The sequence below is a fragment of the Phalaenopsis equestris genome, unplaced genomic scaffold, assembly GCF_001263595.1.
Source record: "Phalaenopsis equestris unplaced genomic scaffold, ASM126359v1 Scaffold000002, whole genome shotgun sequence".
NCBI classification, from domain to species: domain Eukaryota; kingdom Viridiplantae; phylum Streptophyta; class Magnoliopsida; order Asparagales; family Orchidaceae; genus Phalaenopsis; species Phalaenopsis equestris.
In genome coordinates this window covers 59,056,039-59,071,436 of record NW_018164444.1, presented here as the reverse complement: position 1 = coordinate 59,071,436, position 15,398 = coordinate 59,056,039, and the positions used below count along the sequence as shown (strand labels likewise).

At 35.9% G+C, this 15,398-nt stretch overlaps 1 protein-coding gene across 1 annotated transcript; it reads right to left on the bottom strand.

Moving 5' to 3' along the window:
* Window positions 1–7,583: 7,583 nt before the first annotated feature.
* Window positions 7,584–15,398, bottom strand: LOC110019241 (the record flags this gene model as incomplete). The annotated part of the gene is made up of 3 exons (XM_020716837.1): window positions 7,584–8,027; window positions 8,125–8,682; window positions 14,484–15,398. Coding segments are annotated over 3 exons (1,590 nt in total), but the record flags the coding sequence as incomplete, so codon positions are not given.

The window sequence follows — 15,398 nt, the reverse complement described above, 5'->3', positions numbered from 1 at the left end:
TTACTCGTTATGTTTGCAATAAGACTCTCTTGTATGCCACAATTTCTCACATTGTTTGCACCACAAATTTTTCCAATGGTTCCTTTCGGAGTTGATGTCTTAGGAGATTAGGGTCGAGTTCTCAATTTCCCGATTGGACATACTTTCCTTGTCATGCAGAATAGCATTCATCCATGCTTTCTTACTTCAAAGAAAACTTCTCCAATGTTGTAAGGGTCCTCTGCCAAGAATGTGACCTCATACTTCATCTAAATCTTCATCAACTCAAGCAAGGAACATATAAAACCTATCATTTTTTTTCTCTTGTGACATGCACAGTCATTGTAGTTTTTTATTTTTCCAAAATATTATTGCAGCACAAATCGAGCTATTGTCATAGTATCACCAATTCATTGAAAAAGGTTGTGACATCACAACCATTTTGCATGATAAAGTTCAATTTTTTAACTCAAACATTTGAGGAGGATTTTCGCCTTTCCAGAAATCTCCAGCAATAGCAAGTACTATGTGTAGCTTTCTAATGATTGGTTTCATTAAATTTGATAAGCATCGCAATGAAGGGAATAAGTGTACCTTTTTAATGATTGGTTTCATTAAAGCCTCATTTCCAACAATGGCTAGATCCACTATATTTCTTTTAAAAGTTGCATTTGTCAAATCGAAAGAGACCAGCTGCAATCTGAAATACTGAAAATTTACTGTTCTTGTGAAAACCAAACAAAAATTTCATCAGCATTCGCTCCAACTGAATGGATCGGAACTTCACTGCCTCTTCAAACTAAGCCTAAATTGATAGGCACACAACGACAAGTTAAGTCTCAAACTTCTATTTTCGCTGGCAAGGAACTCCTACAACAGCTTTTGTTGCTTCAACATTCAATGACCAATTTTCAGCACTGAGCCGACTCCTCATAATTTTGTCCATTAAACTTTTGTGTTAATGCGGTGTAGGGAAGAGTTTTGCGCAATTAATTGACGCAGCAGCCACCTGAGTTGCAACCTTCAAAAGAATCTAAGGGGTATTTGGCGCCGGTCATAGTACTTAGGCGACTCTCCAGCAAACTCGGACAGAGATCTGCGCCTGCTGCTAAAGCGGAGGAACAGAAACTGGTGTACAAATCTTTACCACGGTGGCAATGGGAGCCAAGGAGGACTACGGACCAAAAAAAGATCTCAGCTTTGCACGTCTTGGCGTCGAATTAAAAAGAGGATGAAAGAATCCCAAATCTCGAACAGATAGAAAAACAGATCCCGCATGTCTTTGCACGTTTCGCACGTCATAGATCTTGAGATGAGAGAAGAAAGGAAACGGTTGTCTCACCCTGCACGTCTCAGCAGGAACAGAAAAGAACAAAAAAAGAAGAGAATACGAGGTGGCCTTGTCTTGCGAGAAAATACTAAGTGTGGAATTTAGAGCTAAGTTTATGTTCTGACTCCAATCTTGATTTGACATGTGGTCCTGACCAGACTCGACCCGACCAGACATGCTCCTATATGGATTTTAAAAGAAAATGCAGGAGGAAATACTTCTATGGCCAAAATAAAAAAAGAGTGGAAAATGAAATAGTAGTATGTCACCAAAATCTTAGAAGAAGAAGATGCATAGTGGGAACATGAATGAAGAAGAAGGGTTGAAGCTATCTGCAGGTTTATAACATCCTTCAGTATAATACTTGCTAGGATGTTTAGTATTTTCCTTAAAAAATAAAGTTTGTACTTCTTAGAAAGATTTCATTGGGAACTTTGTCTGTACTCATACTTTTCTCGAGTATACATGCTTGTACTCCACGTTTATTGGTTTTTATTCATGGCATATAAGGCAGAATATTTTAGTGGCGATTAGGAATGGTGTTCTCTAGATTTTATGTAGAGTTTGTTGAACACGACAATAATATATTGTTGATTTTCTTCAGTGCAGCATAATTGGAATCCATAATTTCAACCATTTCATGCTAGACTGTTGATTAAATATGACTCGGAAGCGTTCAGTGATAATTTTGAAAGGTCTTCTTTAGGTGTTATGCAGACTTTGCTTACTACAATCATGTTGTGCTCTTGGTTTTTCTTAAGTATAATGTGGGTGTAATCTATGTTTTCATTCATTGAAAGCTAGGGTATTTGTTATCTTTGACTAAATTCAATTCAGAGATAGATTTGAAAGGTGTTATTTTTTATTGATGTAAATTTGTTTGAATACAATCATATTGTTCTCTTAGTTTTTTTCAGTGCAACGTGAGTGTAATTCATATTTTCAATTATTAAATTTTCGGTAATTTGTTATTTATGACTTAATTCCTTTCAGTGACAATTTTGAAACGTCTTCTTCAAGTTTTATACAAACCATGTTGTACTCCTGATTTTCCTGAGTACAACGTGCATTTTCAAACATTGAATGCAAGAAAATTTGTTCAATGTGACTGAATTCATTTCAGTGACACATTTGAAAAAGGTGTTTTTTAGAGTTTATATAGATTTTATTGATTAAAATCACACTGTTCTCTTGGTTTTCTCAGTACATCTTGAGTGTAATCCATGTTTTCAATCATTAAATGTTGGGTGATTTAGTATTTATGACTCGATTCTTTTCAGTGATAATTTTGAAAGGCCTTCTTTAAGCTTTATATAAAATTTTTGCACTACAACTATATTGTACTCATGATTTTCTTCAATACAACATGTGTTTTTAATCATTGAATGCTAGGGAATTTATTATTTGTGATACAATTCATTTCAGTAATAAATTTGAAATGTGTTCTTTAGAGTTTAGATTTTGTTGATTATAACCACATTGGTCTCTTGGTTTTCTTCCGTATAACATGAGTGTAATTCATATATTCAATCTGTTAGGTATAACTCATATATCATATATGGGACAGATGCTGGAGCGGAGCGGAGCCAACGAGCGGAGTAGAGCGGAAAGATTTGTTCAATCGGGGGAGTTTCATTATGTGGGCTGAGGGTGCGGGGGCAACACCCCGCAGTTTAGTACAGGGGTAATTTAAGTAATTACATATTGTACTATAGGTTTATATATATGTCATGTTTGTAACCCTAGGTTAGATTCTGATATTCTTAATCTTATATTTTGTATTCTTTTCTAAATATTAAAATAGCGAAGTCGCCGCTCTGCTCCCGAGGATGTAGGCATCTTTGCCGATTGCCGAACCTCGTAAATCCTCGTAAATCTCTGAGTGTTATTCTGGATTTGTGTCGATTCCTAGTTTTTCTTCGCCCTAATTTCTCAACACAATCATTAAATATTAGATCAATAATTTTGAAACTTCTTTACGTTTTATATAAATTTTTTTTCACTACAACCATGTTGTACTGCTGGTTTTCTTCACTACATGTGTTTTCAATCATTGAATGCTAGGAAATTTGTTATTTGAAATTAAATTGCTTTCAGCAATAAATTTGAATGGCGTTCTTTATGATTTTTGTAGTCTTTGTTGACTGTAATCATGTTGTTCCCTTGGTTTTCTTCAGTACAATATGGGTGTAATCTGTGATTTCAACCATTGCATGCTATGGAATAGATTGCATGTGGCTCAAAAGCTTTAACTATTTGATTTTTTAGTAGGTTTTATGTACACTTTGTCTACAATCATGTTTTACTCTTATTTATATTGAAGAGACATGGTTGTAGGCAATGTTATCATTCTATGCATGCTGAATCATGGCTAACACAGTATTTTTGAATTAGTGAGATCGTAAAATACAAGACTTATCCTCAACATGAATTATGTATGATTTAAATCATAATATATTGAGGTCTAAGTGCTTATTTGTGAAGAAGAAAGACACTATTGTAACTTGAGTTATTTCAATATTTTTCTTCTTTATTTATGATTGTAAATATTGGATTAGAGTGATGTTAAAAGTGATAAAATCGACCATTCTAATGTGCCTACATTATAAAAAGTGCTTGTTTGTTAATGGGGGTAATCTATGATTTATTTTTGTAGTTTTTCAAACTTTATTTTGAATACATGATGGCTAAAAAATATATGATTATTCAGGACTCAGTGGCAAAACAGGAAAGTCAAAAATCAACTAAGCAAAAAAGTTGTGTGTACCAATATTCCTAATGAGAATGATGCAAATAATTCGAAATGATCATGCAAATTACTGATAAACACAAAAAACATTTTTAATAGAACAATGAAGTTCCAAAAATCAGAAATTAAAGTAAAAAAATTTTTATAAAGCTGTCAGTAAAAAAAAAAATCATTGAATGCTAGGGAATTTATTATTTGTGATACAGTTCATTTCAGTAATAAATTTGAAATGTGTTCTTTACAGTTTATGTAGATTTTGTTGATTATAACCACATTGGCCTCTTGGTTTTCTTTTGTATAACATGAGTGTAATTCATATATTCAATTTGTTATGTATGGCTCATATACCATAAATGAGAGGGAGCGGAGCGGAGCCAACGAGCGGAGTAGAGCGGAAAGATTTGTTCAATCGGGGGAGTTTCATTATGTGGGTTGGGGGTGCGGGGAGTTTGGTACAGGGGTAATTTAAGTAATTATATATTGTACTATAGGATTATACATATATGTCATGTTTGTAACCCTAAGTTAGATTCTGATATTCTTAATCTTGTATTCTGTACTCTTTTCTAAATATTAAAATAGTGAAGTCGTCACTCTGCTCCCGAGGATGTAGGCATCTTTGCCGAACCTCGTAAATCTCTGAGTGTTATTCTGGATTTGTGTCGATTCCTAGTTTTTCTTCGCCCTAATTTCTCAACACAATCATTAAATATTAGATCAATAATTTTGAAACTTCTTTACGTTTTATATAATTTTTTTTTTTACTACAATCAAGTTGTACTGCTGGTTTTCTTCACTACGTGTGTTTTCAATCATTGAATGCTAGTAAATTTGTTATTTGTAATTAAATTGCTTTCAGCAATAAATTTGAATGACGTTCTTTATGATTTTTGTAGTCTTTGTTGACTGTAATCATGTTGTTCTCTTGGTTTTCTTCAGTACAATATGGGTGCAATCTGTGATTTCAACCATTGCATGATATGGAATAGATTGCATGTGGCTCAAAAGCTTTCACTATTTGAATTTTTAGTAGGTTTTATGTACACTTTGTCTACAATCATGTTTTACTCTTATTTATATTGAAGAGACATGGTTGTAGGCAATGTTATCATTCTATGCATGCTGAATCATGGCTAACACAGTATTTTTGAATTAGTGAGATCGTAAAATACAAGACTTATCCTCAACATGAATTATGTATGATTTAAATCATAATATATTGAGGTCTAAGTGCTTATTTGTGAAGAAGAAAGACACTATTGTAACTTGAGTTATTTCAATATTTTTCTTCTTTATTTATGATTGTAAATATTGGATTAGAGTGATGTTAAAAGTGATAAAATCGACCATTCTAATGTGCCTACATTATAAAAAGTGCTTGTTTGTTAATGGGGGTAATCTATGATTTATTTTTGTAGTTTTTCAAACTTTATTTTGAATACATGATGGCTAAAAAATATATGATTATTCAGGACTCAGTGGCAAAACAGGAAAGTCAAAAATCAACTAAGCAAAAAAGTTGTGTGTACCAATATTCCTAATGAGAATGATGCAAATAATTCGAAATGATCATGCAAATTACTGATAAACACAAATAACATTTTTAATAGAACAGTGAAGTTCCAAAAATCAGAAATTAAAGTAAAAAAAATTTTATAAAGCTGTCAGTAAAAAAAAAATTTATACTAAAAAATCTAGTTTTCAAAAGGCACTAAATTTTAATAGAACTGTGAAGTTCCAAAAAACAAAAATTAGGACTTGTTCTACAATGTTTAGATTTGCCTTTGATTTCAATAGTAATTTGAATGGTAATAAACTTATAGAAAGTCATAATCATTTATCAGCTAAGCCGTTTGATTAACCTCTCTTGAGATTGCATTAGGGCATCAGTGAAAACAAAACAGTTGTGTTACAATCAATGACACGAGCAGGGATTTGAGTGATTGATGCATTTGATTATCTTGTTGAGGAAGAGGAATAGAGAAAGTCAATTTTTTGAAAAGGGGATGCATTTAATTATATTCAAAAGAGAAAGTCATCAACAAGTTCTGTCATTTGACATAAGAACTTGACATAAATCCCAACTAGAGTCAAATCATGCCCGGATCGAGCCGTTAAACCAAATTTGGAAGCTTTTGGTGTAAAATTGAAAGATCAAACGAATTTCAAATCCGACAAGCTTATAGTTAAATTAAATGTCTAAGCGAGACGAATTCAATGAGCCCAAGATGATTCAATTTTAACATCGTTAAGGCACTCAAATGTCCGCAGAACATCGTCCGATGGAGTGGTCCAGATTTCTTATTTATTTGCAGAGAGGCATCTCACATACTCTATAAATAAAAACTTACATTCTTCATGAATAAGGGGCTGAGACCTGAGCTTGGAGTGGGATTGTATGCAGAATGAGTTGGTCTAGTGTTCTACACCGAAAGTCCAGTGAACGCCGCCACCTCCTATAACCGTCGACCACCGTCAGCCACCGCTCGTCAGCCATCATCGGCTACTGTCAGTGGCCCCCTTGGTCGTTGAAACAAATCCCCTTATGAAATCACGATGCACACTATGAAATTAGGGCATGCGTTGCAGAGTGACGAAGCACCTGACATTGCAGCACAGTGTCCTAAATGTTGTGCAATGACACATCTCGAAGACAGTGTACTGAAGTTCCAATAACTACTCCCAACTGCAATCACTCCATGCCATTGTGCAACAAACATTGCACATAGAAGAACTATGTAGTCCTTTCCCGCCTGTGAGACAAGAACATGTACGTGTACTCGCTAATGCATAATGGATCGTTCTGATTGAGCAATACCCCATGATTTTTTCTCTTTTCATATATTCAATATAAAAACTCCTGATGCCTCTGCTTGTCACTTTTATTATTTGAGTGATTTCGTACTATGCTAAGATGATAACTCTGCTTGTCACTTTTATTATTTGAGTGATTTCGTACAATGCTAAGATGATAATACTTTACTGCCACGAATTCTCTAGCACACATCCAATATAATTAAGTTCATGCATGCTTAAATAAAGCAAACGTAAAGATATTAACATAAGCACATAAACCTATTAGGATTGTTCAATGAAAATGATATTAATGCATATGGATAGAAGATGACATAGATATAAGAAAGGATGATTTAAATGCATACCACTCAATCCTCATGTATTAATATATCTGACAACTAAATTTTAATTTTTATGTATATGTCACCTTATCTATGCAACGAAAATATTTGTTTCACTTTATAGAAGTTAAAATAGTGAGATTTTAATATGATATGAAAGATTTGGGTTTTATAAATGTAAAAATCAGAGTTCAGGTTATTAGATATTTAAACCCATAAGAATTAATCAGCACAAATAAAAAAACAGCCTCTAAATAATCCATTAATTTTCGACATGCGCCACTAGTGCATATTGTTGTCATAAAAGTAGAACTCTACCAAAATCTCAATAAAGACTGTTATGAAATGGGACATACATCACCAGTTCTACACAACCATACACAGAACACAATCTTACTTCTATATAAAGGCATGTAAATACATGAGAAAAGAGCAAAATCATATAACTAAAGAGCTCCCTAGAACACGTCTTTTGAATTATAAATTATTGTTTAAGTTAATTATGACAAAAAAAGCCTTCCATGTAAAATTCGAAGGCAAAGAATACTTACCTAATCAACGAAAACAAGTTTCTGCGTTTAGTGAACAATGTATAAGAACAGAAGCTACCTCAAACTTTCTGTGTCATTCAGGTGATCTGATCGGCCAGTTGAAGGCCTGTAAAAGAAACAATGATGAAATAATGGAGCTCAAAAAACCAATATTTTTGTTTCCTTTATGGTGATAGAGAATCAGAAACAGATCCAAGTGCTCTCCTTTCACACTCTCCGACATTTAAACTCAGAGTTCGATTAACCGTTCGATCAGCTTTGCAACACAGACGCCTTGGAACCTGATCAATAATTAATGAGATTGAAAAGGTTAAGAATGCATTAGTTTATAAGAGAGAGAGAGAAAGTTAAAATAAGCAAAGAAAAAGAAACACAGACCAGATGCCAATTTTCACTCAGCGGATTCCCAAATATCCGAATTTCGTCAACACGACGAAGAGGGGGTGAATGGGGAAAGCAAAATACTTTTCTTTTCAAATCATCGCCTTGTTTAGACCGTGAGTAAGTACTGACAGAAATACCTCCAGACCCATCTTCAACAACATTTCTCAGAAAAAATAGAATGGACTTTTTACAGATGGATTTCGGCGGATCCTTTGTATCAAAGTCAAATTCAGATCGGTGACCAATTCGGTTCCAAGCAGTATAAGTCAGCTCCGAGCGCTCGAGCTCCCTCGGGAGGACGATGTTCGGGTATACTTGTACGACGTATCCCAGAGAAACAGCAAATGTGATCCTCTCATCCTTGTCATAACAAATGGCGCGCTGCAAGAAGCTTCGAGAATTTATTCGTGAAGCCTTGGTGAAAAGTTTCAGGCTCTCTAGATGGCCTAAGCCGGGGTAAAGTGGTTTCACAGCTTCAACGTGGTGTATGGAAATGAATGGAGTGATAGGATGAGCAGCCAAAAGGCCATGCGCATTTCCTCTAATATCCCACTGATAAAAAGGAGACACCAGTAAATGAGGCATGCAATCCACACTGACTAAATTTTATAGCTTCATTATTACATATATTATCATAATTGAATTAGAAAAAATCATGTGTTGCTAAAAATCTTCATTTAAATTACCAGAAACAATATAAAGTTGACAAAGAAATCATCCGCAAAATGAAGGCTAATAAGTATGTAGAGAGCATGACTGAAAAATGAAGGGGCATTTACATACATACCCCAATTCCTACGTAATTGCACATCAACACCTAAAATTTAATTTTTACATTCATACCACCCAAACATTTCATATCACATCAAACATACCATCATTTTTATTTTTAAAAGGTGAAATACAATTTTCATCCATAGGGAAGGTCACATGCATGTAAAAATTGAAATTTATGTGTTAGATATGTAAATACATAGGAATTGAGTGGTATATATGTAAATCTTCCAAAAATTGAATATAAGAAAAAATGGAGCAGCCTTTCTAGAGTGATATGCTGCACTATTAGAAATTTAGATGGCTAAAGCAGTTTATGTTGTAAGACTAAGAAATGAAGAAAGAGGGAGGAGGAGGTATTGATTTCATTCAACTCACAGAGTTACACTAAATGACATTTAAATAAGAAGACGAGCTGCCGATAATATCTTTTCTGCTGTCATCATTTTACTTATCTGAAAGTTGTGATTTGTGATGAGGTTAACGTCCAGTGGCTAAGAATCATGATCAGAGGTTATATCTGCTCCAGCCGATTGCAAGGTTAGGCGACTATCGCTATTACCTCCCCTCAAGCTGATGATCAATGGTTGCAGTTTCGGTTTGCCACACAGTATGTTAAAGTGTGGTGTAGGAACAGCTTCTGTGAATATGTCTGTGACTTGAACTTGAGTGCTTGTGTTGATAACGTGGAGCTCATTAGATTTGATGTTTTCACATGGAATATGGTGGTCAATTTCTATGTGCTTCATCTGAGCAGAGTTGTAAATGAACTAATTCACTCAATGAACAATTCAAATTCGACTCGACCAATACTCGATCAAATTTGTTCAAATTAGTAAATACAAATTTTGAATATTTTTTAAAAGCTCGAATATTATATAAACCAATTTATGTTCACGAATAAATTTGTTTGTTGTTTAACAAGAAATTTGTTAATAATATATAATTATATGATATATTATTTAAATAAAAAATTACTTAACTAGAATTTATTTAATTAGATATTTAATAGTACCGTATTATAATTTAATATCAACAAGCATATTAATCTAATTCAATTCTTTTTTATTTATTTACTTCAATGAACTATTTCTGTTAATACTTATTTATATTATTTAATTACAAGAAATCTTACAGCTTAAATATTATTTGATTTGATTAGCATAAAATGCTTAAATGGTAATTTGAAAATTACATGATAGTTTCTTTGTTAAGAGTTATAAAATATTTGTTAACAACTCTATATAAAAAGTCAAATATTAATTTAAACTATTAACTTGTTTATCAATCCATTGAAGTACATATCCAATTCACATATATTATTCAATTTTCAAAATAAGTACAATTGCTAAAAAAAATTAAGGAAGCAAAGTATGAACATTTATGTGAAAGTTATGCTCAAGCTCGAGTCGAACATGAACAACTCATAAAACGAGCAAACCGAGTACAATCCAAAGCATAATCAACTCGATTCGGCTCAATTATAGTCCTACATTTGAGCATGAAAGATTTGATTTATAATGATAGCCATTGTCAAGTTATTGTCATAGTAGATGGCGAAAGATTGGGTTATGGGTATGTGTGGAGCACTTTTAGTAGTCAATAAAGACAGTTGGTGTCTAAGGCGGCAGAGGTGAGAGCTCAATATTCTACATCAACTGATGATCGAGCAGCCATGAGTTACTTCATGCCAAGAGATGGATGTGTTGTCAAGGATGATTAATGTCCAGTGGTGGATCTCCTATCACTTAAGTCACTTGCCCAAAATATGTAGGAGAATGTAAGGCAAGGCCTTGAAGAATCATAATAGGCATTTTAAGAGATAAAAGGAAAAAGAAAGTGCATATGTTAGCAAGGTTGATTGATTAAAAATGAGATATCAAGTTTGGTGATGGTAAGATATTGATGTGAGTTGACTAAGTGTTTATACAATGTTGGACTAGCAAGTGGATGATAAGCATCTAGTAAAAGGATGAGCTGGGAGAATAGAGAGTTAAAGATAACCTTGCAATCCGTTATTCCAACTCTATTTAATATATTAGTGGCCTATTATTCCTGTGTGAGTAGTAGACCAAAATAGGCTCTCTAGATGTGGATGCCAAGAAAGTGGGAAGCCAAGCAAAGGAATTTGATTGAGAAAGCTTCTTGAAGATTTATGAGCAATGTGTTGCGTTGATTATAAGAAAAATGACATCCACGTATACAAGAAGTAAATTTGAATATGAACACGGTAGTAGATTTTTGAGTTTGCTAAAGTTGAAACTGAGTTTCATAAGATGACTACGAAAGATGTTAAGAAATTGCCTTGAAGCTTATTTAAGACCATAGATAGCCTTTTTCAACAGACAACAAAATTTGGATATTATGAGTCACAATGGTCTGGAAGTTGATGCTCATATACAGTTTCTTGTAAGGTAACATGGAGAAGTACTCTCGCACTTGTGATAGAGAGCTATGGTAACAAGTATTCTTATGGTGGGTATTTTGACGACAGGTTAAATGGCTCAGTGTAATTTATGCCTTAATTCTTATTTCTACCTTAAAGCAACTAAGCAGCCTTTATAGCAAAAAAAATTTCGTCAATATGATGTTTGATTATGTAGGTCCATTTGCTATCGATTATGGTCTAATTACATGAAAGAAGAACTAACGTCCATGTACTTTGGCTTTTAAAAGCATGAAATTCTTGTGCCATGGCATGTCCCCACTATACGTGCTCGAGTGCTTCAAAATTGATGGGTTCCACAAAAGTATATTTATGTAATACATCAAAAATTTGTTTGGGCAGCAGAGACTCTACTCCTAATAGGTTGACCATGGAATGTATATGATGTGTAGGTGATAGTTGAGGAAGAGGCAATGATGTTGGTAGTTCAAGTGAATAGAAGTGTAGTTGGGGCAGTGAAGATGAGCAGAATGCTTCTTCTGTGGAAGTATGTTGAGGAAGGTGCTGATTAGTAGTAATCAATGGTAGTAAGGATTAGAATGCGGTTGGTGTCAGAGTTGGGGAATGTTAATGGATGGCAACTTAGGTGTTGTACAAGATTGAGTTTTTGTTTAGGGCAAAAAGCTTTCACTAGATGTGACATGGCGATATAGAAATTAGTTTTTCGGTGGAGAGATTTGGACATCTGTTGCTACTGCTATTTTGGAATAGCCTAGAAGACATAGGTATGAATGAGGCGCGATTTTGTTTCTATGAGATGGTGATATCCTTGGGAAGCAGGCACAACTGTTTACTACTAAGTTTTGAGTAGTCTGGTGATTTTCGATGTAGTATGGAGGCCTATTTTGTTGACTTTGGATAGCATGCAATTTATTAGGTAGAAAATCTTGAGCAGTGGGTGTATAGAGATTGGTGAAGGTCAAATTCAAAGTGTAAAGAACAAGTAGCTTTCAAACTATGGTAATATTTGTGTTGGTTGAGACCCATTTTCTTGAGGGTGTATGGACAACTTATTTGGTGAATTATACTATTATTAATGAAAAATTATGAAGTGTGGGGATTTGGTATTTAACTCGCTGTCAAATCTTAGGATTTTAATGGGAGCTGTGCATTGAATTTCAACCATTAGTTTAAAGCATATAAATTGATTCATTGCTTCAACTTTTGTTAGCATAGGAAAACACTAAGAATATCGGTAGAAATCAACAATAATAAATAACACATGTATTCTTGAAATGAAAACATTGAGAACGGACCTCAAATATCACGTGCACTAATTCAAGAAGTTTGTAAGAGTGATTGCTAGGAGCAAAAAAGGGAAAACTAATGATTTGTGGCAGCTCCACATAAGTTGCAAAAAAAGAAGTTAATGGAAATACATAAGGTTCTATTTTGTTTGAAGATAGTTGTTGTGGTCTGATGGTTTGGATAACCAAAATGGTGATGCCAAACTTCAGTGGCAAATTTGATGGGCATCAAAACTGATCAAGTGTTGATGATGGAATAGAGATTGTTGTGGCATGGTGCTTGGAACATTATATGGTGCACCTTTAAGTCCTTAATTTTGAAACTTTAAAAGTTAAAAAGAAATAGAGCAGTTATTATCAATGGTGAGATGGGATATGAAAATGAGATTATGTGATATATCAAGAGCACGTAGAAGTTTGGAGAAGGAGCTGGCGAGTGGATGCCAATAACAATTTGTGATTGGTTTGTTTTATTGGAAGTGAGAGAGAAATTTATCACAAACAAAAATCTTGTATGTTCCTTGATAAGGTTCCACTTGCTGTGAATTCTACAAATTGGTTGGATGCCTTGACATTAAAATATCAATCCCATTGTGGGGAGGGAAAAGGAGTGACTAGATCTGTAGCAATTGCTAAAGCTGAAGGAGCATAGTTGGGATTAGGTGTGCCAGCATTAAAGTGCTCTATGATCTTTCTAGCCACAAATCCACTAGGAAAGTTGAATGAGTGGTTCGCCACCCATGTTCAGCTGAGATGGATGAGTTGGACGTTGATTTTGTTCACATTAGCTATTACGGCCTCTTCCACATGATGATTTACTATAGTCACATCCACAATAGTTATAAAGGCTGTGTATGAATCAGTTGTGATGGATACAAGGGAGAGTTTATAGAAAATGATGATTTCTTCCCAGCACAAAAGCTAGTAAAGGTCCCTAAGCTTATTAGGGTCTGCTTAATCCTGATTGTTATTTTGAAAGCTTTACATGAAGCAAGTATACCATTAAGAGTATACAACTAATACATGATGATGGCTTGTGTCAATGGTGGAGCCAGCTGCTACAATGTTGTCCACGATATTTGATTTGGCTGTTGTCAGGTAATTGTTTGATTCCACATTGATATATTATGCATTTCAATTTTTTTCTAAGTACCCAAGAATGATTTGAAGCTTGGAGTTTGCATTCAATTAACGTCCAGTTGTCCAAGCAGGAGTCCAAATTGAGCACACATCGGAGTATAGATGCAGCCATGGTAGAGTACAGAGTAGCTGCAAGGTTTTGGTTGAGGAGCATCCATGCGGTGTAGTGGGGTTGAGAGCAACATGACCAGTGGCATCAGTCATCATTTTTTTCATGGAGGGGTAGTGCCATGAAGAAATCCGTCAAAGCAGTTGGCCTTGAATACTTTCATTATTTGTGAGTTCCATATCGGATGGTTGCCTTGGGAATGGCAAAGTCGTTGATTTTGAGTGAAGCAAAACTATCGTTCAAATAGGAGGTGGCCGGTTGATTCAGTTATGGGTGACCTTTGAGTCGGTAAAGCAAGTGTCTTTGATAGCATAGAAGAGGTAGCAGCTATCTAGAGTGATATGCTATACTGTAAGAAATTTGGATGGCTAAAGCAGTGTGTGTTGTAAGAGTGAGATGGAAAACAAGAAAAGCATAGGAGGGATTGATTTCATTCAACCCATAGATCTACGGTACATTGTATTTAAATTAAAAAAGAAGCTGCGCATGGTAATCTTTTCGGTTACAGGGTCTCTTCATGTGAATCGTTTTAATTTTTGAGGAGGTTAACATCCTGCAGCTGAAAATCTTGATCCGAGGTTTTGTCTTCTACACTAGCAGAGGGTATTAGAAATTTATTGAAGATAGAGACACAAACCTGGTGGAATCCGTACTCACGGCTTAGAGGGACACCAAGCTCAGAAATACAAGCATGCAGCCGATCATCACTGCCATATAATTTCGGATACCTCTCAAGGCAATCATCCAGAGTCCCAGCAAGAGCCTCAGCAAGAGGATAGCTTATGGCAATCCCCCCACCACCAAAAGCCATGGCATGGCTAAAGTAAATATTAGCCGAGTGGCTCTCCGATGGCCCTCCAACATACACCATCTCCCTCCAATCGTACTTCGAGAGAACAGCCACTAGGTTATCAGGACTCACAATGGTATCGTCGTCGCAAAGCATGAACCACCGGACGTCGCGATGGCCGAGTCGGAACGTCTCTGATATGATTCTTGCGATACGAAGGCCAGAGGGGTGACCGGTGGGATTTGTGTATCTAAAACGCGATATATCATCGGAAACCCGGACAGGCGGAAGGGAGGCCGAAGCGTTCCGCGATTGCCGCACGCGATCGTCGAGCCAGACGTGGCCGCGCATCACCCCAGGCCGCCACCACAAGCGAATGAATTCTCGCCGGCGCTGCCAGAGGTTGGCGGAGCTGGCGATGCCGAAGACAATATGGTTTAAGGAGAGCGGGGAAAAGGAACTAGAGTCTGGACTATGCGAGAGGAATAAAGAGGCTGGCTTCTGAGGCGGGGGAGGAGAAGAGGAACGCGAGGTGGAAATCGGATGAGGCGAGTGGGCAGCGGAGGTTGAGGAATCCCATGCGCGGAAGCGGTGGAGGTCGAAGCTGTGGCTGGGATCGAAGACGAGGAAAAACCAAGCGGCTGAGGAACGAAGGAGAGCGAGGAACGGGGGCGGCGGCTGCCGCTGCGATGCGGCCCTGACGTCGATGGCGGTTGGAGAAGCGGCGAGAGGGGCGGGGAGAGGCGGGAAGGGAGGGCGGCG